The sequence below is a fragment of the Rosa rugosa genome, chromosome 1 (genome assembly GCF_958449725.1).
Source record: "Rosa rugosa chromosome 1, drRosRugo1.1, whole genome shotgun sequence".
In the NCBI taxonomy this organism is placed as follows: Eukaryota; Viridiplantae; Streptophyta; class Magnoliopsida; order Rosales; family Rosaceae; genus Rosa; species Rosa rugosa.
The window spans coordinates 56,571,603-56,596,613 of NC_084820.1; the positions used below are offsets into that span (position 1 = coordinate 56,571,603).

At 37.6% G+C, this 25,011-nt stretch overlaps 6 protein-coding genes across 7 annotated transcripts; all 6 read left to right on the forward strand.

The window, feature by feature from the left end:
- Positions 1–3,568: 3,568 nt before the first annotated feature.
- LOC133742306 (uncharacterized) lies at positions 3,569–5,360 on the forward strand. The gene is made up of 3 exons (XM_062169977.1): positions 3,569–3,701; positions 3,788–4,172; positions 4,637–5,360. The coding sequence occupies exons 1-3, from the start codon at positions 3,642–3,644 to the stop codon at positions 5,158–5,160; spliced, it is 969 nt and encodes a 322-aa protein (XP_062025961.1). The 5' UTR covers positions 3,569–3,641; the 3' UTR covers positions 5,161–5,360.
- Positions 5,361–6,593: 1,233 nt separating this feature from the next.
- Positions 6,594–11,160, forward strand: LOC133742316 (transcription termination factor MTERF2, chloroplastic). Its single transcript, XM_062169984.1, has 7 exons — positions 6,594–7,283; positions 8,201–8,338; positions 8,493–8,735; positions 9,239–9,352; positions 9,457–9,639; positions 9,924–10,141; positions 10,650–11,160. Exons 1-7 carry the CDS (start codon positions 6,708–6,710, stop codon positions 10,987–10,989), a joined length of 1,812 nt encoding a protein of 603 aa, XP_062025968.1. The 5' UTR covers positions 6,594–6,707; the 3' UTR covers positions 10,990–11,160.
- A 760-nt stretch (positions 11,161–11,920) lies between these two features.
- LOC133742326 (uncharacterized) lies at positions 11,921–13,337 on the forward strand. The gene is made up of 3 exons (XM_062169993.1): positions 11,921–12,125; positions 12,449–12,546; positions 12,686–13,337. Exons 1-3 carry the CDS (start codon positions 12,028–12,030, stop codon positions 13,195–13,197), a joined length of 708 nt encoding a protein of 235 aa, XP_062025977.1. The 5' UTR covers positions 11,921–12,027; the 3' UTR covers positions 13,198–13,337.
- A 2,892-nt stretch (positions 13,338–16,229) lies between these two features.
- Positions 16,230–17,562, forward strand: LOC133742333 (uncharacterized). 2 transcript variants are annotated; one of them, XM_062170005.1, is made up of 2 exons: positions 16,230–16,320; positions 16,800–17,562. In XM_062170005.1, the coding sequence occupies exon 2, from the start codon at positions 16,819–16,821 to the stop codon at positions 17,494–17,496; it is 678 nt and encodes a 225-aa protein (XP_062025989.1). In that variant the 5' UTR covers positions 16,230–16,320; positions 16,800–16,818; the 3' UTR covers positions 17,497–17,562. The 2 variants fall into 2 exon arrangements, with proteins under 2 accessions (XP_062025989.1, XP_062025995.1); XM_062170011.1 differs by lacking the exon at positions 16,230–16,320 and adding an exon at positions 16,340–16,694.
- A 1,841-nt stretch (positions 17,563–19,403) lies between these two features.
- On the forward strand, positions 19,404–20,651 carry LOC133720926 (uncharacterized). Its single transcript, XM_062147419.1, has 2 exons — positions 19,404–19,470; positions 19,872–20,651. Exon 2 carries the CDS (start codon positions 19,888–19,890, stop codon positions 20,533–20,535), a length of 648 nt encoding a protein of 215 aa, XP_062003403.1. The 5' UTR covers positions 19,404–19,470; positions 19,872–19,887; the 3' UTR covers positions 20,536–20,651.
- Positions 20,652–22,550: 1,899 nt separating this feature from the next.
- Positions 22,551–23,801, forward strand: LOC133731141 (uncharacterized). Its single transcript, XM_062158591.1, has 2 exons — positions 22,551–22,630; positions 23,096–23,801. The coding sequence occupies exon 2, from the start codon at positions 23,115–23,117 to the stop codon at positions 23,799–23,801; it is 687 nt and encodes a 228-aa protein (XP_062014575.1). The 5' UTR covers positions 22,551–22,630; positions 23,096–23,114.
- The last annotated feature ends 1,210 nt before the right edge of the window (positions 23,802–25,011 follow it).

Sequence of the window (25,011 nt, forward strand, 5' to 3'; positions counted from 1 at the left end):
CTTGTAAAACAAAGCCGACATTCCATCAAAGCCCGGAGATTTTTGTGCTGCCATATGCCTTAAAGAAACTTCGATCTCCCACCGTTCAAATCTTCTCAACAACTTAGAGTTAACTTCATCGGATACTCGTCGCTGGATCTTGTCCAGGACCAATTCAATATTAGCACAACCCTCAGTAGTGTATAACTTTGTGAAATAAGAAATGAACGCATTCTGCACATCAGATAACTCTTCACACCAAACACCATTCTCATCCGATATTCCTTCCACCCTATTTCGCTGCCCACGACTTTTTGCATAAGCATGGAAGAACTTGGTAGATTTGTCTCCCTCCTGCAACCAATCTATTCGAGACTTTTGCTTCCACATAGTCTCTTCCATTTCAGCATACTTCTCCAGCTCGGTTTTAATTAACTTACGTTGGCTTCTGTCAACCTCATTCTGAACATCAATCGGAAACTTCTGTAGAGAAACTTTGAGTTCTGCAATTTTGCGGGGTACGTGTCCAATCACCGTTTTATTCCAACAGGATAACTCCTCCGCGCATTTCTTTAATCTTGTGACAAGGTTGACCTCGGCCCAAGTTTGATCTTCCCATACCTCTTTAATAATATCACCACACCTTTCCTCCTTTACCCAAAAGCTTTCAAATAAAAATCTCCTCTGCCCCCTTTGTTTTTTTGGTAGGCCAGCCCCCATCAAATCAAAGATAATTGGCAAGTGATCACTTGCACCCACGTCAATATGAAACTCATGTAGCTTAGGGAAAGCAGTAGCCGCTTCATTATTAAATAATCCCCTATCTAGCCTCTCATGCACCATGCCATTACTCCATGTGAACTTTGGACCCGAGAACTCAACGTCCTGTAAACAACAATCATTAATGGCTTGATTGAATCTATCCATCTGACAATCAGGTCGTAATCTTCCCCCACTCTTCTCGTCATTATTAGTAATCTCATTAAAGTCGCCGAAAACAATCCAAGCCACTCCAGGAAACAAATGTGACAGCCGCCGGAGTGCTTCCCAAGAATGACGTCGCTCTCCTGTTTCCGGGCTCCCATAGAACCCTGTTAATCTAACTTGTTTACCATCAAGCATAACCAGTACATCAATGAACCCATTTGTAGCATCAATCACCGTAACGTTCCCCGTGTCCTTCCAACAAAAAACCAAGCCTCCACCTTGCCTCCCTGTTCTTTCCACTGCCCTACAATTGACATAACCCAATTTACTACTTAACCTTTCCATAACAGCCTTCTTCTTCTTTGTCTCCATAAGGAAAACAAAGTCGGGATCTTGAGCCCTCAACAGTTTCTTGAGAGCATTGAATGTGGACGGGTTCCCAAGCCCGCGCACATTCCAACTGCCTCTTCTTTTTTATTTATTTTTTGTGTAATAAGTATTTGTTTGATAAATTTTCGTATTTTGTTTTTCAGATTTTGTATGGATTTGGAGTGTGGTCTCTTTGTTAATTTGATTGAAGTTTGGGTATAAATGTGGTCTTCTTTGAATTATGTTGATATTCTAATTTAATTGTTAATTTTTGAGCACCATTGTAGTGTTCAACAGCATCAAAGTTTGGGCTTCCCAATGGGCCTAGGTTTTTTTTTTTTTTTGGTTTAATTGTTTTTCTTTTAGAATTTTTATTTTTGGAGCAAGAATTCGTAGGTACTAGGTACTCAAGTTTGAGTCATGTCGTTAACAATACCTGCACTTCCTGTGCGCCTTAAATTTTTGCCGGTTGTGTTGGGTAGGTTTGGATGTGCCTTTTACCTTTAAAAATGTTGAATTGTTTAGGTAACAACTCTTTTGACATCTTCATAGGGGTAAGTCATTATGTGTAATTTCGTTGATCCATACATGAGTTGACATAATCATAAAAAAAAAAAAAAACATCAAAGTGAAAAAGGGTATTACTGTTGAATGTTCATGTGGTTCAGCTTAGCTTCTTTGAAATTCCATAGTGATTGCACTTCTATATTTTCTATATGCGGTATTCCTAATAAATTATTTAAAAAGGATGTTTAGACTAATAGTTGAATATTTACCTGTTGAATATATAATATTTTAATTTTTCAACTAAGATTTGAACCACACCTGATTAAACTATTGATGTCAAAATAAGTGTAGTAGGGACTGTAGGGTCGTCCCTTAGCCAAGGCAATTAGAGCAAATGCACCCCAAGAGTCAATAGGCAAAGGCAAAAGGCAAGGTCTTGCCTCCCATTTGTGCACTATTCACTAATATTGCCTTTGTCTCCCAATTTTTTCATGCACCCCAAATAGGCAAGGTCAATGCCTCTCAATCATTCACTATTTAATCCAATGGTTGTTTTTTTATAAATGTAATCCAATGGTACAAAAGCAGCCCCAGATATAGCCGTTGGAACAAAAGCAGCTGATTCAAACATATTTAATCCCACCATGTTTAACTACAAGACAAAAGTGATCAACCGCCATTACCCTACGTCACCTTCCATGTGAGGCCCATGTGCCATTTTGGTCGACCAAGTCAAAGTCCAAGACTTGCCATTGGGCTTGGTCGGGAAGGCATCTGATCGTCCAACAAGTTTGCGGTGCATTGCAGCTTTGTCATTTTTTGCCATTTTGGCTGGTCTTGGACGTCCAAGATCAGTGCGGTGCATTTGCTCTTAAGGCCGTCGTCTTGCCTCAGGCTTTAGGCTTTAGACTTTTAAGATTGACAAACTAATTATCCTAATATGAGATATGAATTTAGAAAATCATCACTTAGATATGATAATCTAAAGAAGTTTAATGCTTTAATTTAACAAAGCTCAAAGTTTTTACCTTTCTTTATCAAGCAATATAAAATAATTAAAAAAAATAAAGTTTTTTCTTCATATTATCCATGTATTTAGTTAAACATGTGAATTTAGTTCATGAACAACTTAAAATTTCTCATCTATACTGCTCTAGTCTCTGCCTATCTCTTATCTCTCAATTGGTAATATTGTTTCTTTTCTTTTTTCTATATTTGAAACATAATAGATAGATTTCTTATGAAGAGTTAAGAATGTCTTTCTAATATTTCGCCTCCTAACTCGTTTCCCGATGCATTATTCTGTAGATAAGTGATAGGTTCCTTCTTCTTTTTAGAGCTGTTTACTGTGGAGAGGATTGTATGCACCGACAGTGCACTAGTGATAGGTTTCTTCTTCTTTTTAGAGCTGTGGAGAGGATTGTATGCACCGACACCGACAGTGCAAGTGCACTGTCAGTTATTTTAATCTAAAAAAAAATAACAGCCACTCATTTAATCACACCCCTTTATATATTTTAATATATAAAAAATTGAATCCTTTCATATTGCAAGTACCTATGCACTGTCAGTGCATGGAATACACTCCCCTGTTTACTGATAACTCGGATATTTATGTTCAGATAAAATCCCCTTTGCGGTGAACTGAAGAAATTTAAAACGTGGCACTCTCAAAAGGGGTGGATGTGTCATCTTTACAGGACACGTGTCTAGTGGAAGTATCAATTATGTTCATCAGAAATATAAAAAACTCAAAGTAACCGATTCACTTTTCACTTTCTTTTCAATTAGAAGGACCCTAGTCACCCTACAACATTCTATCTTAACCTACAGAGTTCAGAAGCATCACAAAAGGAACAATGGGACAAGGCCAAGAAGTATTCAAGACCAAAACTGAGGATGTCCAAGTTGAAATCCAGGTAATTTCTTTCCCTGTTTAATAGGAAATATATTTAAAGACATAGTAAAAGTTTTTATGAAGCACCAATCACTCTTGGATTTGCAGGAGAGGGGGGAAATATTCTTCTTTTACAGGCCAAAGGTGAACAAAGAAGAGGCTCACAGTCCAGACGATGTGCAACGTTTGTACATAGTTTTGAGGCCAGAGTCTGGTGAGAGATCAATCGAAGAGAAGCAAGACCCAGATTCAGGAAAGGAAGGGGCAAAGAGGAAGGGGTCAGATTCTGGGGATGAAGTAGGTTCTGGTGGTAGTGAAAGTGAAGGTGGACATGGGAAGCAGGAGGTGAACATTGAGAAGCAACCATTGCTGAGGTTCATAGTGATGGGAAGGAAAAGCCTTCCTGATCCAAGCAAGAAGAGTAGACCTTATTGGGGCTTTGTGGAGTTGGTCACCACAAATATAGATGATGTCAAGTCTTCCCTGCAAGGAGGTATGTGTTTTGCCTTACTTCATACACTTTTCATTCAAGTAATGTGTTAGGATTGTAGTCGGGAAAGAGGATGAGAAAAGGAGTTAGGTTTAGGATTGGTCAGACTTCGATCACCCCCAATCAAATAGGAAGTGCTAGACTCAACCAAATTTGCTTACCAAATGATAGGGTGATAACCAGGAGAGAAAAAATTGATGTGATAACAAGTGTCCGAGTTGGCTGTGTTCCATCGTTTAGTACCAAAATTTGTCTTGGGTAGTAGTGTCCGATTCCGAACTATCTGTTCCTTCTTATAGATAATGAACAAATGAGATATCAACACACCATTGGTTTAAGTATTGCAATACTGCAATTTTGACCAAACAACTAGGTAACAATCAACTTAATGTACACACATGGCAAGAGTAAGTTCGATTTGTAATATGTTACGAGTAACAATATTAATCATAATCTTTCCATAACAGAGGAGCATGATACTAAAACCAGAGGACACAGACATACATCAGCAGCAAGGGCACTTGGAGAAGGCATTTATCGCATTCTAAGGCATAAAGAGGGAAAGAAGAAACCCCACACTCATTTGATCTACAAGCTTGAGTTTCCACCTGAAGACGAGTGCAATCAGCCTCAGGAGTCACTAAACATTAAGCATGAAGGCTCATTTCATATTCAAATAAAGAACCCAGAGCAACATGGCAGCAGTACTTCACAGTACAGAGGGATGCAGAGCAAGCGCAGGGCAGTGTTTCCTGCTCACTTACAAGGCCAATTCGGGAAGCTACGGTTCCACCCGGCTGATCCACCCGACTTTTTGAACTACGAAGGTTGTGAATTCTTGCTCATATCGGCTTCGGATCATATAGAAGAGGAGTTGGGGTTAGAGCTTCAATCTGAGAAGGTGGAAGCTGATGAATCGTGTTCTGATTTGATCAAGACTTTTGGGGAGACTGCATCTACTACTCCTCTTCTGAAAGGCACTTGGGTTTGAAAACCCACTGCTCGAGTGCCCCCTTTTTGTTTCCATTGTAAATCTGTTTCCTTTCACCACTAGGAAATGGTCTGTAGTGTTTTTATGCAATTAGCTTTTTTAGGTTACTTTGTGTGGATATTGGGCTCTACTTTGTAGAGTTGTAGAAGTACCTAGTGTGCTGTTTGTGAATGTAATTAGAAGCAAGTATCTTTTATGCAGTTTTTGAAAGTAAGAAACAAGTACCTTTGATGTAATTTGTGCATGTAACTCAGTCTACAAGGTGAAATCTCATCGACAAAGTGATGGACCATGAATATTGTGAAGTAGGAGTATTGTAGACGGAAGGTACCATATAGCTCAAGTATCTTACCAAGCAAAACTCGAGCCAAGAATTGGTAGAAGTGTTTGAAGATGCTGGCACAGCCATAACCAAAAAGAAATTGGCATCCAACTATACAGGGGATCAAGCAGACTTCGAGTCCACTAAACAAAGATACCATATAGCTGAAATTTTATTTTATCAAGCAATACTCCAGCGAAGAGTTGGTGGCATGGCCATAACCAAAAGGCATCCATACGGGAGGACTTCGAGTCCACTGAAAAAAGACAACATGTCTAAATGCGCACAGGAATGCTAGCTACGAGCAATTTGATAGTCTCTAAGACACCGGATGCATCTCTTTTTCAGTTTATAACGTCATATTATACAAAAATAAAGTAGAACTTATGCGGAGGAGCTTTCACTGAGAAGGATGATAATGTAAGCAGCACATAACAAACACACTGGACGTTGAGATTCATTTTTACACATGGTTTTGTGGGTGAAATGATAATGATTGACAAAAAATGCTTACTATTTTTTTTTTTAACATTATCTATACTATTATTAAGAGAAGAGAGTTTGTCAGCCAAAACAAAAAAATTTTACCAAAATATCCCTTAAATATTAAAAAACATTTGAATTGAAATATTTGAGAAAGACAAAATGGTCAATTCACAAATAAAAGAAAAACAAAAGAAATTTAACAAAAAAAAATCAAAAATAAAATATGTGCAGCAATTTTCTCCACATTATGTGGAATAATAACTTGCCACATAATTACTCACACCCTACACCCATAGGGTGTGTTTGGAGTCTAGTATATACTTACTATAGCCCGCTACTTCCTCAAAAGACGACATTTTTAAATTTCACAAAACTTGCTCGTCCAAATATACTCATCGAAACACCATTTTCATGTATTTTTTATTTTAATGTTTTATTTTGAGTACTTTACTCCAATGAGTCCGATCTGTAAAATAATAATTTTCTGGTACTCCCAACTTCAGTACCAAAATTTTGTCCAAAAATAAAAACTTCACTACCAAAAACACACAAAACAAAATGATAAAGAATAAAAGAGGGAGCAATTTTATTTATTTCTTGTCTCCATGCTTCCCCTCACGGTGGCTATAGCTCAGTTTGGGTTTTCAGGGTTTAACACCATATCCCATTCACAACACATTTTATAGGGTTTAAGAAAGACTTCATCTTTCTCAATGTATTGAGTGTGATACCTCCAATTATGTCCTCCCCCAAATTCCTCTCGATCCCCACAACTCTCACCTTAACTATCAACTTATCCTCATCCCTAAACCCACCCAGAACCCCATCCTTCTTCCCAAACCCCCCAAACCCCACATTAACTCTCAGACTCCACCTTACCCAAAACCCCAAGAACCCATTTTTCCACACCCCCTCCAAAACCCATCTCCACCTTCACCATCCCCTGCTCGCCGCACCACCCAGCTGCCCTGCGTCCTCGCCGGACCACCAATCGGAGCAAGTCTTGGCTGCCCAAGAAGCTATCTTGGAGTTTCTTCAAGAACTTGGGGTTTCTGAGGAGGAAGCAATCTTTGTTTCGTTGAATTCGCCGAGATATATGCGGGTGTTGGTGGATGGGGTCCAGGAGTTGGATGAGCTTGGGGTGTGGAGAGAGCAGTTGGTTGGGTTTAAAGAGAAGGTGAAGTATTTGGCTAAGGAGAAAGGTGACAATGGCAAGGTTGCGTTTTTGGAGAGTGCGGTTGGGTTGGGTCTATCTTCGGCTATGAATATTGCAAGGCATTCGTCGGCAGAGACACTACTTGGGCTCATTGACAAGGTAAGGGAGTTGCATTTCTATCTTCTTCTTTTTTTCGAATACTTTAGTTGACCATTTGTGAGAAAATTGTTTAATGGAAGTTGGTTTAGATGATGGTGTGCTAGTAGTTACTTTGTTTGAGTGTTACATTTGTTATTGAATTCTTGGCTTGTGTAATAGAAATTTGGTATTTGGACAAGTTTTGATAAATTGTAATGGCTAAAATTGATGGGATATAGGACTTTTAGTAATTAATAGCTGGTATGGACACTAAGCATTCATGGAGATTTTCCCTGGTAAGAGATGATATCCTATTCTACGATAAATTTTCTGCGCGTACTTGGATTAAGAGGATGGAGAGTGGTGAAGAAACATTCTTGCTATAGAAGGCAGAGGAAGGCTAGAGTTTTTCAGAGTTACCTATGATATCCGCTATTCAGTGATGACACATCCTCCAATTTTGACACTGTTCTCTTACTGTCACTCACTATGGCCAGTCCTGCACTATACAAATATAGTTGTAGATTTTACCCAGGGATTTAATGGGATGGATATAAAATAAAACGGCAACCCTTTTTCTTTAATTTACAAAGGCCTGCATTGTTAACATTCATTGTGGTTTTTTCAATTCATGTTATGAGCTGGTGAGAGTACTGCTTATGAGAAAGCATAGGAGACAAATGGCATATAAGATGATGTCACAAGCTTTCCTGTTCTTTTTTGGCATAGCACATCAAAATCCTTAAGATAGTATTTGTGAATTTGTGATTTCCATAATGAAGATGAACTAGAACCACCTAGCTGTGAAAATGGCCATCTTATGAAAGGGACAAGGGTGAGGTACTTGGTATTGATTCCCTATCTTGTATGAATGTAGAATTCAAACTATTCTTAAGATCTGTTGCAGAATTGTCTCTTATTTTGCATTTGGCTTATAGGTTAAGTATGTGAAGGAAATATTCTTTTCTGGCAGTAATGATGGGGGGCTCATTGGAAAAAATGCTCGTCGTATGATGATGCACCTATCAATTCCTATTGATGAAGACCTGCAACTAACCTTATCCTTCTTTGAAAAGGTCTGATATGTCTGTTGCAACTCTTATAAACGTTGAATGTAAAGCTGCAAGTTAATTTTATTTTTTCGTTATTTAGCGATTCATTTTCTGTGTACATTTGTGTATTTTGATGATTTCATCTGAGTTCCAATTGGCTATTCATTTTATGCTATAGATTGCGGCTAGGCGTGGAGGTCTGGACATGTTGGGTTCGGAAGATGCTACTTTTCGTTATTTGATTGAATCATTTCCACGTCTTCTATTGTTGTCCTTGGAGCGTCACATGACCCCTGTGGTTGAATATCTTGAAAATATGGGAGTCCGCAGAGAAAGCATGAGAACCATATTTTTGTTATTTCCACCGGTTATATTTTGCAACATTAAAGTCATTACAGCGAGAGTGCATGCTTTTAAAGAGGTACAGTAGTGTGTTTATGTTTCTCTCTAATCTATGCATGAAACATTTGTAATGTATATGACTTCTAACATGCGGTTATCAAGATCTGGTTTATCTGCAGGGGAGGCGATTTTTGTACTCCATTGTGCTGTTGCACTTCTATACTTAACTTTAATGCTTTCATACACCCTTCAGTTGTTTACCAAATGCAATGCAAAAGTCACCTTGTTTTCTGCAGTAGTATACTCTAAAACATGTGATCTCTCTCTCACTATATGATTATGTTGTTCTAGCTTCCTCTTCCCTAGCTTGGACATATTGTCAACTTTTGGATTTTCAAAATTTCATGAGCTACTACGCAGATTACATTGTATCTTATTCTTTGCTTCTATATATGTTAATAGTATTGTGAGGATAGAGTTAAACATTGTCATCTTCGTGATATTGACCAAGAATGGATTTCATGACATTATGGAGATACATTTTCTACTCTGTTGAGCATTCCTTTATGTATTGTTTTGCAGTTTGGTCTGGAGGATAAAGATGTTGGCAGAATGTTGATTAAATATCCATGGATTCTATCTACAAGCATTCACGAGAACTTCAAAGAGGTTCTTTCTTTCTTTGATTTAGAAAAGGTAGTCTCCAATTATATTTTTGCACTGCTGGCCTAGTATTTCCAAAACAAATGATGATTAATATTTGGTTAAATTAACCAATGAGGATTTATGATTCATGACAGGTCCCAAAAGCAAGTGTTGGGTGTGCAATCAGAAGCTGGCCTCATATCTTGGGTTGTTCGACTAGTACTCTAAAAGTGATGGTTGAACAGATTGATGAATTGGGTATTGCAAACAAGAAGTTGGGTCAGGTGATCTCTAGAAGTCCTCAGCTACTATTACGGAAACCTAAAGAATTTCTTCAGGTGGGTAACTTTTTAGTTTATTCAAATTTTCGCATAAATGGTGAAGAATTGAGAAAGCAAATCCTAAATTGCAAGTTCTGCTTGTAGTATATATGTATGTCATAACATACCCTGTCCAATCAAATTACCATCATTTCAAGTTGATCCCGCAGTAGAGACTTATGAGTCTCATCCAAAGCACAACATCTGCAGACTTTACAGTGTTTCTGTGAAGGATTTGCGAACCATGTACATGTGTGAAAGTTTCTTGAGTTCATCTTAATCGTCTTTACTGCTTTATGCAGGTAGTTTCATTCATGGAAGGTCTAGGATTTGATAAAGAAACTGTTGGGACCATACTTGGTCGCTGTCCTGAAATATTTGCTGCCAGCATTGAGAGAACACTTAAGAGAAAGCTGGATTTCCTTGCAAGTATTGGTGTTTCAAAAGTTCACCTTCCTCGGGTTATCAAAAAGTACCCGGAGCTTCTTGTGTCTGACACTGACAGAACTTTGCTTCCTCGGTAATGCTCTTTTCCTATAATATTTGCGGTCAGTTAATATAAAATTCTCTTGTTCTTTGTGAATAACTGGACCCTCACCTTCAACTCAAAATCATTGTCGTGGTAGACAATACAATTGTACTTTTCCTGCCATTTCAATTTCAAGGGACTGATATGATTGAAAAATGTTTTATATGATAAACCAAATGATTCTGATTTCCAGCAAGTACACGATGTCTTGACTCAAGTGTGTATTGGAATCAAATTCTGATTTAAGCAATTGATAATTATAACTTCCTAGTGCATGTTTGCCACATGCACAATTTGCTTAGATTGCATATTGGAAGGGCAAGAATGATAGAGTTTTGAATTTAAATTTCTTTCACGAATTCCAAACTGCACTGTACTCCAATAAACCTTGCAGTATGTAACTATATGATAGAAAAGTCGAATTTGCAGGGGGGCAGATCAAAATGTAAGTCAACTTCTGTGTAATCTTATACATTGGTGTGGGGTATTTGGTGTGCAGGGTGAAGTACCTGATGAAGAAAGGGCTGTCACGGAGGGATATTGCATTCATGGTCCGCAGATTTTCTCCTTTACTTGGGTACAGCATCGAAGAGGTTTTGCGACCAAAGCTTGAGTTCCTCTTAAACACCATGGAGAAGCCGATAACAGAAGTGGTGGACTATCCGAGATACTTCAGTTATTCATTAGAAAAGAAGATAAAACCAAGGTACTTGGTGCTAAAGGGAAAAAATATCGAGTGTAGCTTAAAGGATATGTTGGCTAAAAACGATGAAGAATTTGCTGTTGAGTTTATGAGTGGTGAAAATATGCTCGTCACATCTCCGCCTACACAGCAATGAAGTGAAGGGAGAGTTGCTCCTAGATTTAGATTGTAAATAATAAACCTCAGATTTAGTCAGAGTTCTGTTTCACTTTTGTTGTAATGCTCAATGTATAGCTGTAATATTTCAGTGATATTTTTTCTTTCTATACGAAAAGTAAAATTACAAACTGGAAATTTCATTGATCTTAAGATAAAAGAAAAAAAAAAAAAAAACTTGGGGTAAAAAAAAAAAATGAAAAATGAAAAAACTAGGTGATCCCATGTCCGACCTGTTGGCCTAGTTCGACCGTTAACCGTTTCTCACTTTCTCATTATTTATTTCAAGTCGACGCGGGCAAATATCCTTGTTCTTGGCTTTTCATCATTCAATTATATCAAGAGTTCTCAGGTCAGTACCATGATTTCTTTGATAGATCTTGTTCCATGTTTCTTTCAAAATGCTTTAGGGGTAAACAGGTACAGAGAGATAGATATCTTCTTCTTCCGTTTAGTTTTTGGTTTTAACAAACCATGAAAGAAGGAAAGAGAAACCGTAAAACTGAGAGGAACTCAGATGATCAATTGATCATTCCATGAAAAATCTTGAGAGGAACTCAGATGATCAATTGATCATTCCATGAAAAATCTTGGGTTCAGCCTAAAAGGATCATTTGATTGGTCTTATCACTTTCGAATGACTCAAGTGCCATGAATGATAAATCGTGGTCTCCTTCTGATACAGAATTACATATGAGAAGGCTCAAGGCTGTTTGGGTATTGGTTTAGATTCAGAGATTTTGGAATCAAGTTGCGCCTAGAAGATGGATTTTATAATTAGTTCGTATCATCACTTTCTCTGACCAACATGGCTATTAGTTTTGTTCTCCGTTTGCATATAGAAACATAAACATTGGCATCTGTATTTGGTATTTCTAGTCTTACTATCTAGTATATTGCATAAGAAAACAGTATGTTAATATTAACAGGGAAGAAACTTCGACTTCTTTTGCAGAGCGATTGACATTTGGGAAGGAGTTGGCTGCAGTAAACACAGTGTTAAGAACTTCCTCTTGCAATGGGGATTGTCATCAGTAAAGCTACGGATGGGCTCGGCGACCTGCTTGAAAAAACATTTTTGTCTCCATTTAAGACTATGTTTGATGGATCATGCCAGTAAGTCTTACGTCTTTACACTCGATGCATGTTGTCTCATATTAGTTTGTTGTATTGATGCAATTGATTTTAAGTGACATCGCCATTGATATGAAATTTCTTTCATTTCTAGCTTTCATGTATTCATATCCAACTAGAGATTCACATCATGATGTGATGGCATGTTGCGCCTTCCCAGTTTTACGCACATATGTTCCATCAGATGCATCTCCATTGTTGTGTTGATGCACTGATGTGAAAGTACTTTCCATCTCCATTTATATAAAATAGTTTTTGTTTCTAGCTGTTGCACTAATATTAGTATGAAATGTTTGATTCTGCAGGGAGTGTTCAGGACCTTGGGATTTGGTTTGTTTCATTGAGCATCTATGCGTGTCCAATCTGTTGAAACTGCTGATGATCCTGGTCCTTTGTTACATAAGTAAATATCGGCTCCTTGGTTTTATCTTATTTTTCACTATGATGTTTTGGTTTTTTGGATTAGCCTTGGAAGTGCCACTGATATTAGCTTCGTTTGGAGAATGGTTGATTTGTTTCTTAATATCTTCTCTTTTTTTCAGCATTACTATTCTTCTATTTAGTATTCAAGTTGGGGATCTTCCAATGCATTGGAAAAAGCCTCTGTAAAATGTGCTGGGCTGCATGTGAGACATATTGGTTTGCGCTACATGATATTTGTAGTTTCGTGTGGTACAAGTTGAGGAACACTAAGAGGGTAAACCATCGTCGCCGACGCCATCTCCGCCGCCACCAATTTCGAGACATTGAACAAGGCTACAGTTCAAGTGGGGATAATGAGTTGTGGGACAATTATCGTAATCTTAATGTTAGTAGAAAGCGAAAGTCACTCAGCAGGAGAAGAAAAGATAGGGTGCAGAGCTCTGTTAACCGTTCGAGTAGGCATGGCACTCGCAGCCACCATCATCGTCATGTAAGGTTAAAGTCTAGGAGTATGTCTGTTCGCGTTACGGGCAGGTCTCAAAGGCTAAAAAGCCCGAGACGTGTGAAAATAAGCAAGGTGACAAGTGTTCGAAGGAAAACCAGAACTTCTAAGAGGAGGAGGCTTAGGTGATTGTCAATGATTCTGAAATTAGTTTTATTACTTTGAATATACTCTTATTAGTAAATTGACGAGTTAGCGCTGTAGTTTGTGATAGAGATACCAATTGTTGAAAATAAGAAATTCAAATTGTTGCAGATGAAATGTGAGTATTGTATTGATTTATGAGGCACAGAAGGTAAATCTGCTTTTTGGAAGATAAGTTGTTCTTTGTTGATCCGCATCCATTTACGTGAATGGGAAATCATGTGCATGTTTCATATATTCGTACTGCATAACATGAGATCTAATTGATCTTCTTCGGACTTGTAACGCTCATACAGTTGACATATATGATTCACATTGTCACTGACATTATACATATGCATCTGATATGCAAATTTTCATCTATCATAGTGTTTTTCTCATAAATGCTTTAAGTGTGACAAAGTTTCATTATTTTACCATTTCATATTGCTCCATCAAAGTTTCTTTACGCATATCTTGGTTGTCACTGCTCTCAATGTGAAAATTACCAAAAGACACTGAAACAACAGCAAGGTGATCAGTATGTACATTTGGTCTAAATATGTCAAAATATGATTCATCAATGTACATTGTTCAACTAGAATAGAAGTATATAACATACCAATCCTCCATCCAGGAAATACTATACAAGTCTCCCAAACAGGTGGTATCACTACTACACAAAGTGAATCAGACAACAGTCAAAAGCCTGTTGTCTGAATGAAAATGGAGATATTGTAAACTGGCGTGCCGTCTGATCTCCCCCATCAGACAACATTCTTTTTTAATTGTCTCTCTGGTCATTCACACAACATTTGTACCTAAATATGTGTTGTCTAAATTTACCAAATTTCGATTTATGACAGTAGTCTGTTGTCGGGTATGAACTCAGACAACAGCTTACTGCCGGGGTGTTGAGTGAAATTCACCAAGCACAACAATCTTTCCAAGCCAATGTTGTCTCCTAAATATCTTCAACGGCAATAATGTACGAGACCTGATATGTGAAGTAAACATCAAACAAGCATTTTTGATTACCAGATGTTATGTCAAATGCATTACAAATATCAATTTGCTCGAAATGGTGTTGTCTTGAATGAACCTCAGACTACACTTTCGATTACCTAATGTTGTCTGCATCTTATCTAAGATAACAATTATATGGATTCCGGTGTTGTCTGAAATTCTATTAATATGACTATCTCTTGGATGCATGTGTTGTACCGGATGAATTTTAGACCACACATTTTATTTTTCTTGTTGTCTAAATTAACGTTATATAACAAGTTTGAGGATGCCAATATTGTCTGAATGTTATTTAAGATAACATTGATGTTGATGCATTTGTTGTCTTGAATGAACCTCATACCATACTTTGCTGGATGCCAATGTTGTCTGAATAGTTTTAAGGTGACAAGTTGCTGGATAATGTTGTCTGAATTTTCCTCAGACAATATGTGACAAGGAAACCAGTGTTGAAAGACCCAAAAAGGTCTTTTCCGAATATAACAAAACAGTCGTATTTTAATTAAATTAAATATGAATCTATGTGTCAATTTTTCATGCTAAGTCAAACCATATCAGCATGCTGACATGGTTTGACTGCAGCATAGAAAAATTTCTCCAAATGACCTTCACCAACCACATGTGCATCGCACAGATAAATTGGTACACAATATTATATAATCGGCAGAAATTTTTAGGTGCGTAGAACTAACTTGGATTGCCAAGTGGTTTGATGCCCCAATAATAAATAAACACGTGTATTTTAGCAAAACACAGCTATCAATTGTCTTGTGAAAATGACATTTTTGTTCTTCGTATCAACCTGGTTCACCTCCTTCTCCATGGAGGCACTGCAGATCTCCTCATCTTCTCCACATAATTCTTTATCCAATATATTGTTCCTTCATTTGCAACTTCGATGTAAGCGAATAGAATTGGAACACACCTATGTTATTTCGTTCCTTTAAACAATTTACTGTATTATCAAATTGGATTTGTGGCCCTCAAGATGTACATGAAAAAAATGAAATTGGATTCTTGTTTGGTTCATCAAATTATGAGGGAACACCCATATATTTCTATCCTTACCCTTGATCTTGGATTAGCTTTTGGGATTGTCGATCCCATAAATGCACTTGTACGGATCGCAGATTGACTAAGTTCGGTGTTGGTCATGATGGCAATCACCAAACAAAATATTGTATCAACAAGATTTTGATGGCTTTTTATGGATTAGAGAATGTGTATAAGGAGGAACTAGAAGATGATGGTGTTGATTGAACTGAGTTTGAGAAAATTTGTCATAAGCAGGATCTGGAATTATGGATGATGATGAAGAACAAACCATAAAGCAAAAGTCCAAAATGGTCTTTTTCACAAATAGCTGAGTTAATTATTTTTTCTAGAAGCCACGTGTCAAATTATCATTGGAGCGTCAGACCACTTAGCAATCCAAGTTGGTTCTACGGGAGCACCAAAAAATTTCTCAGTCATTTGGTCATCCATATCTTTAATTCTTTTTGTGTGTGTGTGTATATATATATAAATTTATTTTTCCATATTCAAAAAAGAAAAAGAAAAAAAAACTTTAACGGATATTTGAAAGAAAACTTGTGGGTTGAGGCCTTGAGGGCCATGATTAGAAAGGTATCCCTTGAAGTAACAGCCTTCACTTTTCCTTTCAACCATCCTGCTGATGAAGGCATCGAAACTAATATTGAGAGACTGTTTGCTTACAATCAATTTTTTTTTTTTTTTTGGCATGCATTGCTTGTGTTGGAGTGAGGTATTTAGAGGGACAAAGGAGTCCTTGACCTTCTAAGGTAAGGACTTCTAGTCCTTATCTTGGTATGGAAACTTTGGAAGACAAGCAACTGAGCAAAACCAATTAAGGACGAACGAATTCTGATCATATTTAGATTTCTGTTCCTGATCATAGTTAGATAAAACTCCTTTCACGTCCGACTTGTTCGTGAAGAAAAAGAAAGAGAGGTTTGCTAAACCCTATAAGAAAGAAGAAGAAGAAACCCATCGGTGTGTATATATACCGTTGATAACAAGAGATTGGACGCTATCTTTTGACCAAGCCTTGCACGGATACACGGAATCTTTCGACAGTTTTAGGTTTGTTCTTGCTCTCGACTTGTACTTCTTTCAGTATTCAATTCATAATTTATACTTGTTAATTTAATCCTCGACAATTTTCTTCTTTATTATTGTTCTTGCTTAAATGTTTACATATGAAATTTGATTAACTTTCTCCTCTATTATTCTTCTCAATGACGGATTTGGCTGCCCTGTGCAAAGGGTGTGAAATTTTGAGGAGTTCATAAAATCAAAAATTTGTGATGTTCCAACTCGATCTCCACATCTCCTTCAACCTTTAGTCCAAACTTTTGTGTTTACTTGCGTTACGTCTACAAATATAAAAATAAAAAAACCTTTTTTCCCCTTCGAAACCAGTTTCTGGGAGCCATCAGGAGATTTGGTGCTCAACAGTACGTTCTGTTTGTTGTCTATTATTCTTGCTCTGCTACATATATTCATTGCAATGTTTGTCTCTTCCTAATTGTTCTTCTTCGATCATGGGATATCATATATAGATCATCGACCAATCCGATCATGGCTGAACAATCTAGGGTGATTTCACAATTCCAGCCTCATGTTGCTGCCCAGCTTGTGCCGGTTAAACTCACTGAAGACAACTATTCACTCTGGAGTTCTTTGGTGGTCCCAGTTCTAAAGAACTATGACATGTTTAATATGGTTCAAGGAATAGAGCAGCCGTTGACAGAAGACAAAGACCAAAAGTGCATGAGCTTTATGAAGCTCACTTTATCGGAGGCCATGCTCCCATACGCAGCAGAATCATGTTCAAGTTCCCGAGCACTGTGGTTAAAGTTGGAAGAGCAAGGAGGAATTGCAAAATTCAGACTAGTCCAGCTGAGCATTCGCCTCAAAAAGCTGAAAAAAGGAAAGTTCACAAGTATGTCGAAATACTACCAGATGAAGAAAAACATGGCTGATAGACTAAAAGCCGCCGGGTCTCCGGTTGCAGATAGTGATTTTATTGAGCAAGTCCTTAACGGACTTCCGTCTGAGTATGATGCCTTTGCCAACTCCATCATAGCTGGAATTGATGATTTAACTCCAGAGGAGCTGCATGACGTACTGGTGGTTGAAGAATCTAATCGTAAAGGAGAGCTATTCCGCACTGTCATCAAGTACGGTGCTCTCGCTTTAATAACTACTGCCATCATTTATCATAAGGGTCTGAGCGACGCACGCGCACGGCGCTAATAATTATCACAACATAAGAAACGCAAAATTGGTTTAGTTTCTTGGTGTTTCAGGCTTTTTCTGTCTAGAGCGACTAGCTAGTGATATAGTACGTAGTAGAGAGTATTTATTATTGTTAGCTTCTTACTCTTATTCTTGATTAACATGTTTTTCGATCTTTTTGATATCTGGATTCTTTTATGCATCATATCTCCAAGAGAATGCCCAATTGATACGATTTGTGAATAACTAAAAGTGGAACTGGTATTTCCATTGATAGCTAACTGCTCACCATGTTTTATGATACTTCATCAGCATCATATCCTGGTTGATTTCACTAGGAGGCAGCTAGCTTCAAATCTCCCACTCCCATATATATATGATGTCTCGTAGTTTTTTCAGCTCAAATCAAATTTTGTTTTTTTTTTTAAAGTGAAGATTTGATAAAGGCGCGCAATCACACGCAAAAGTTTTGTTATACAAGGGTTAGGGCTTATTCATCGATCATTATTCAACACTATATGAACATCCAAGTAAATAAACTCGCTTTGACAAATTTTAAACTAAAACTCCTCAACTCTACTTCACCTTACGTATGGAAACACGCCAAAACCAAGGCAATCATGTCATAAGGAAACTCGCTTATATAAAAAAAAAATCATAAGGAAACTCAAAAGATGGCCTCCTTAATTATAAAAACAAGAACAATTATGAAAAGAGTGCAATAATTATAGGTTTCTATGCTTGTTTCAAAAATTAAGTGGTGGACAAAAAAATATTAAGAAAAAGAAATTTAATAAAACGAGAGGATCAATGAGAAAATGAGCGGATGGATGTATGTCATATACTTTTTTAAATCAAACTCAAATCGGGCGAAAATATATTCATTACAAGCTAAAATGATCTTTACATATCATTCAGCTGTCATCCATAGACAGACAAGAAGATTGCGGGGACATATCTTGCTCTCTATTTTGGCCGCAACTATCTTTTTTTTTAAAATCTAAAACATTCATTTTAAGTTACTTTTTGCAATTTATAAATATATTTAAACTACTTTTTCTTTATTCAATTAATGATATAAATTCAAAACTAGTTAAAATAAAGAGAATTGATGCAGACGTATTATTAAAGTGGCTAGTTAAAAAATAGCTAGTATAGCTACTTTACAGCTAGTTAGAGATCATTAATGTTTAAAGCTTTTGGTATCAGTTTAGGCATCAACGATAAGAAAATTCCATATAAGAACCGAATTGTGCATCGGTAGTCTACTTTTGTATGGCCTGCATGAAGATTGCCGAATTGATTGATGAACAGCGAAATACATTTTCGATATTGCTCGATTTACTAAGGTCTTCAAATCGTACCCATAACCTTCTCTCTTTTTTATTTTTATTTTTATTTTTTGAGAAGAGACAGTTTTATGACTTTATCATCAATGACAAAGACAATATTAGCTGATATCCAACCAAGGCCCAAAGCAAACCCATCAGCCTTACCCTAGCTTATTTTAACTCAAATAACCTAACCTAGCCCATTTGGACACGAATGTCCAACCACTGCAGCCAAGTCCTACGTACGCTTAGAAGTCAAACCACCACACGACGCCACCGGAACCTGGAGAGATATTCGGCACTTGGTCTCAAATATCGCTAACAAAGATAGTTTTGTGAAAAGAGTGTAATTATGGGCCAACAAGCGTGTATTGAAAACTAAGGGAAGGCGTGGATAAATTTTCAAAAAGAAGGAGGAAAAAAAAGAAAAAGAAATTGCTAGCTGGTGAAAAGAATGAAAAGAAACGAATTATATGCGTGAAGCCAAAGAAATTCAGACAGATAGGATTTATATCCTTATACAAACTTGGAGAACAAGATTTAATTTTCCACTATAAGACACCTTTTTTTGTGGTGAACAATATAAAGGCTAGTCTTTCAATTCAGAGAAAACTACATGAACAACATATATATTGGGATTTTTTTACGGCGTTTTATTAAGGTTTGTTTCTTCAATCTCCAAGTCCATCTTCTTCTGCTTTCGTAAATAATTTTCATTTATAATTTAGTTTCTTTGGTTTTGCAAATTGCAAGTACAGTCTTCCTCTCTAAATTGTATCTTCGCCCACCAAACTCTAAGCAAACCGTAGTTGTTTATCTCTGAACATATTGATATATTGTCTATAATTCCTGCTTCACAGGATTAACGGATTAACTTGCTTAATTTTTTTTTTTTTGTTCAATCATCATTTCGTGTGTGTGTGTGTGTGTGTGTATATATACACACACACATACTTGGTAGCAAGAGATACATATTATATAATGTATTGTACGTACATATACACACAATTGATTGCCATGCTAAATAGTAGTTTTGATTCCCTTTTTCTTCCACTTTTCAAGAGAGACTAGCTAATCCATGGCTGAAGCGGTTCCACAATCTTCCATCGACATCAACTATGTCGCAGAGCTTGTGCCAGTCAGACTCACCAGAGAAAACTATCTCATCTGGAAATCTACGTTCATCCCGGTTCTTAAAACCTACAACCTCTTCAACATCATCCAAGGAACAGAGCAGTGTCCAAGTAAGGACAACATATGCCGGATACTGATCAGCAAAACCCTATCCGAGGCCACTCTACCATACATAACAAAATGCGAAGGCTCAAGCGCCCGGGACCTGTGGCTATACTTAGAAAAAGAAATCGGTGAAGCTGCAAAGTCTAAGGTGAGGTGGCTCAGGACTCGCATGCAAACACTCAAGTATGGTTTAACCTCATGGCCGTCGGATTACTTTGAATCCGCCAAGCAGATTGCTGATAAACTCGCGGTGGCGGGGTGTCCTGTCAGTAACAGTGAGCTTATTGCTTATATTCTTGACGGACTTCCCTGGGATTATAAGGTCTTTGTTACATGGACTCGTAAAAGGAAGGATGTCGATCATATGAGTCTAGAAGAGTTGCATGACTTGCTAGTGAGGGATGAATATAAATGTGCCGTTAAGGGCGCTGTTGGAGTAGCTTGTCTGTGGCTTATTATTCGCCTTTGCAGGTCAAAAGGCGAATGATAATTTTCTGCATTACATTTTCCAGAGGGTGATGGTTAGCTAGTTCGATATTTAATTGGTTTTTCTTTATTTGTTCTTGAACAGAAAATTATTAACTCGATCTGGTTCTTTTTTTATTTATGTTCTGATCGTTGTATGGCCTCGTCTCTTTCTCTAGCTTATATACTAGATGTAGTATTAGGCGGTTATCCAATTTTTGCTTTTCTGAATCAAGATGAATTCTATCTTAATACTGCAAAAGACTTAGGTAGCTTCTAGCTTATTTAAGCAGTCCCCACACCAAGTTCTATAAGCTATTGTCAAATGACATAATTTTTTCTGAAATAAGCTATTTTAAATATTTTTTTACCATATTTACCAAAACAATTTGATGTTTAGATTAAGCTCTCTAATTGGACTAAAACGAAAATGAGGAAAAAATATGGAATTGAAATGAAAATAAGGAAAAACAGATGGAAACGTCTAGACATTTCAGTCCAAGTTCTATAAGCTATTATATATCAAATGACATAATTTTTTCTGAAATAAGCTATTTTAGATATTTTTTTTTACCATATTTACCAAAACATTTTGATGTTTAGATTAGGCTTTCTAACAGATCTTTCTCCCATAACTGGACTCAAACGTCTAAATTAAGCTCTCTAAATTGTTGAATGACCAAACTATAGGTCTACTATCCAGACAAAAAAAAAACTTTGGCACTAGTCAAAGTCTTTATATATATATATATATATATTTTTATTTTTTTTAAAGCGATATAAGGGCTAACTCCTCACCCTTATTCGAAATTTTATTAATATAAAGAGAAAGTACAGAAGGAAAGAGGGAACTAGGCCAAAACCGAAAAAACTAAAAACGAACAGAACTGACAATCTTTGAGCAAAAAGAAGAAACTAAAATCAAGAAGCACAAACTAATTCTAATAACAAAGTCTAGAGAACCTATAATTAACTGAAGAATTAAGATCCCTCCCATACTCTGCAGAAAAAGAGCGGGGCAGTGTTCTCCACCAAACTGCTCCCTCATGCATTGCACCATATCTGGCAAGCTTGTCAGCTAAAGCGTTTCCTTCCCGATAAATGTGTGAGATCCGGAAAGTTAATTGAGTAGTTAGATTCAGACAGTTTAACCATTGAACACGCAATCTCCATGGAATTAGACTAGGTGATCTGAAGTAGGCAAGCACTAAAACAGAGTCTGTTTCTAACCAAATATGAGTCCACCGACGGACCAAAGCGACCTGGACAGCTTCAATGACTGCTAGGACCTCTGCATCAATAGCGCTCAGGGCTCGACGATGGAGAATCCGGCGGTGATGGCATCGAAGCCGCCAAGGAGTTGCAATGGCCGGAGCGAGTTGACTCGGACAGATCGACGATGGAGGACGCGGATTTGTGTCTGCGAGAGAGAGAGAGAGAGAGAGAGAGAGAGAGAGAGAGAGATTTAAGAGGAGTGTAGTTTGTTAATTAAAATGGAGGCCAAACTGTCATTGATGTTTAAATTGGGTAAATAGGAGTAAAAAACTCTTACTATTAGTGGAGTAAGTGGGCAATTTTTAGGCTCAAATTGTGTAAATGGTCAATATCCCTCGTAATTAAGAAAAAAATAAAAATATAAAAATAAGAAATTACGCTTTGATGATATGGATCTGCCACATCAGCTGTCATCTAAAGTGGGCTCTATGTGGTTCCTCAAAATGTGGTTCACCTAGCATTACTCAAACTAATATAAAATCATAATATTAACCCTCAAGTTGGTATGGAAACTTTGGAAGACAAGCAACTCAATTTACTGATCATAGTTAGATTTTGTTTCCTGATCATACTTAGATTCGAATTTACTGATCATTGTAAATAAAATATTTCCTTACTATTTTGAGATTCACTCCAGATTCTTCCCAACACCTTGCGTGTTAAAACTCCTTTCAAGTACGACTTGTTCGTGAAGAAAAAGAAAGAGAGGTTTGCTAAACCCTATAAGAAAGAAGGGAAAAAAAAAACCATTATTGTGTATATATACCGTTGATAACAAGAGATTAGACGCTATCTTTTGACCAAGCCTTGCAGGTATACACGGAATCTTTCGACAGTTTTAGGTTTGTTTTCACTATTCAATACATAATTTATACTTGTTAATTTAATCCTCGGTAATTTTCTTCTCTATTTACACATGAAATTTGATGAACTTTCTTCTCTATTATTCATCTTAATGACGGATTTGGCTGCCCTGTGCAAAGGGTGTGAAATCTTGCGGAGTTTATAAAAATAAAAAATTTGTGATGTTCCAACTCGATCTCCACATCTCCTTCAACCAAGTTTAGGGTCTTAGTCCAAACTTTTGCGTCAACTTGCGTTACGTCTACAAATTAAAACATAAATAACCTTTTTCCCCTTCGAAACCAGTTTCTGGGAGCCATCAGGAGATTTGATTCACGTAATTTGGTGCTCAATAGTTCTGTTTGTTGTCTATTATAGTATTATTCTTGCTCTCTTACATATATTTATTGTAATATTAGTCTCTTCCTAATTGTTCTTCTTCGATCATGGGATATCATATATAGCTCATCAACCAATCCGATCATGGCTGAACAATCTGAGGTGATTTCACAATTCCAGCCTCATGTTGCTGCCCAGCTTGTGCCGGTTAAACTCACTGAAGACAACTATTCACTCTGGAAATCTTTGCTAGTCCCACTTCTAAAGAAGTATGACATGTTCAATATGGTTCAAGGAACAGAGCAGCCTTTGACAGAAGACAAAGACCAAAAGTGCATGAGCTTCATGAAGCTCACTTTGTCGGAGGCCATGCTCCCATACGCTGCAGAAGCAAGCTCAAGTTCCCGAGCTCTATGGTTAAAGTTGGAACAGCAAGGCGACATTGCAGAATCTCGACTGTTCCTGCTCAAGTCTCGCCTCACAAAGCTGAAGAAAGGAAAGTTAAGTATGTCCGATTACTATCAATCAGCAAAACAAATGGCTGATAGACTCAAGGCTGGGGGATCTCCAGTGGCTGATGGTGATTTTCTTAAGCACGTCCTTAACGGACTTCCGTCTGATTATGATAACTTTGCCAACTTGATCAGAGCTGGAACTGAAGCCATAACTACTCCAGAGGAGCTGCATGACATACTAGTGGGTGAAGAATCTAGCCGTAGAGGAGAGAGGTGTCGTAAAGTCATCAAGTACGGCGCTTTTGTTTTCGTTGGTTATCTCGTTGGATACGTCATTGGTTGGGAGAAGGGTTGGGCCGATGCTAGAAGAACGTAGAGTATTATTATTTTCTTTCTTTATTTGGTCGATGAGTTCGTAGTCTCGTACTATTATTATTTTGTTATCACCAACTTAAGTTATTTATTCTTATTTTTGTTTTTGAAAGGAAAATTGGGGTACTTACGTTGTAATTATACTGAAACTATTTATAGAATATATAGGCAGTACACCCAAACATATAATAGCAAAATTGAACAAAATTTCAATCAAAGTATCTCCTGGGCCCCAAACCCAGCCCACATCCAAGCCTTTCTCCATGGTTTGAGCATCCAAACTGGATTGGGCCTCAAAACTGACTTGGGCCCCAAAACTGATCTGGGTACCCAACCAGAATTGGGCACCTGAAAGCCAGCGCCACCAGCATTCCTCCTGCCTTCCCTCAGTTGCAACCCTGTCTCTCGGCCAGCACCGCTATCGCCTTGTGCGCTGCAGCATGCTGTCGCATCTGAATCTGTCTCACCACCGGACACCTAAACCAGATCGCCTTCCCGACGTGTCCAACTTTTCTAACCGTCGGAGCCGTAAGAATTCATGATGCTCTGTTTATGTTATCGGATACCCAACCCTGCAAGTCCCCTACTCGCCTTCCAGGAGCCTTGAAAAATTAACCCACCTCTTTGTGCGTTGGCCTCCATGAAAACTCGACAACAGTTAAACCTCCATCTCTTCCGGCAATGTGATGAGACGCGATGGAAGGGAAAGTCTGGTATACCGCATCTACAAAGAGGCATCTCAGGTGAAATTGCGTCAAACACGATCAACGTTGGCTTGCCTCCAAAGGACGGCTAGAGGTAGAGAGAGAAATTCTGCTCGGCGTTGATGGGGCCCCAGACCAAGGCAGTGGCTAGGGCTAGAGTCAGAGAGCTATTACATCATTTTTTTTTTTAGAGAAAGAGCTATTACATCCTTAAGGTTATTGATTATGGATCAAACTAAATGTACCCAAAAAATATCTAACAACATCCGGCCCTAATATATTTTGCTATAAATTTCTCATTTTACCCATAAAATGTCAATGTTATATTTCATAAAAAAAAAAATTAAAAATTAAAGCATTGTAATTAGCCTGTTGATGCTCTCTCTCTTTGTGTCTCTGTTTCTCTTTCTCCCACCCACCCTCCCTCCGTGTTGAGTCTATCCCTCCGTCTACGCTTCCCCTCTCTACTCTTTAATTTGATATCAGCCTACTCTTTAATTGTTGTAATTG

Excerpts from the sequence above, each read along its gene's own strand:
- LOC133742306 (XM_062169977.1), top strand. The coding sequence starts at position 3,642 with ATGGGACAAGGCCAAGAAGTATTCAAGACCAAAACTGAGGATGTCCAA. Across the intron at positions 3,702-3,787 it reads ATGTCCAAGTTGAAATCCAG|GAGAGGGGGGAAATATTCTT; the intron begins GTAATTTCTTTC and ends TTGGATTTGCAG. Across the intron at positions 4,173-4,636 it reads CAAGTCTTCCCTGCAAGGAG|AGGAGCATGATACTAAAACC; the intron begins GTATGTGTTTTG and ends TTTCCATAACAG.
- LOC133742316 (XM_062169984.1), top strand. The coding sequence starts at position 6,708 with ATGTCCTCCCCCAAATTCCTCTCGATCCCCACAACTCTCACCTTAACT. Across the intron at positions 7,284-8,200 it reads TACTTGGGCTCATTGACAAG|GTTAAGTATGTGAAGGAAAT; the intron begins GTAAGGGAGTTG and ends TTTGGCTTATAG. Across the intron at positions 9,640-9,923 it reads AACCTAAAGAATTTCTTCAG|GTAGTTTCATTCATGGAAGG; the intron begins GTGGGTAACTTT and ends TGCTTTATGCAG.
- LOC133742326 (XM_062169993.1), top strand. The coding sequence starts at position 12,028 with ATGGGGATTGTCATCAGTAAAGCTACGGATGGGCTCGGCGACCTGCTT. Across the intron at positions 12,126-12,448 it reads ATGTTTGATGGATCATGCCA|GGAGTGTTCAGGACCTTGGG; the intron begins GTAAGTCTTACG and ends TTGATTCTGCAG. Across the intron at positions 12,547-12,685 it reads CCTGGTCCTTTGTTACATAA|CATTACTATTCTTCTATTTA; the intron begins GTAAATATCGGC and ends TCTTTTTTTCAG.
- LOC133742333 (XM_062170005.1), top strand. The coding sequence starts at position 16,819 with ATGGCTGAACAATCTAGGGTGATTTCACAATTCCAGCCTCATGTTGCT.
- LOC133720926 (XM_062147419.1), top strand. The coding sequence starts at position 19,888 with ATGGCTGAAGCGGTTCCACAATCTTCCATCGACATCAACTATGTCGCA.
- LOC133731141 (XM_062158591.1), top strand. The coding sequence starts at position 23,115 with ATGGCTGAACAATCTGAGGTGATTTCACAATTCCAGCCTCATGTTGCT.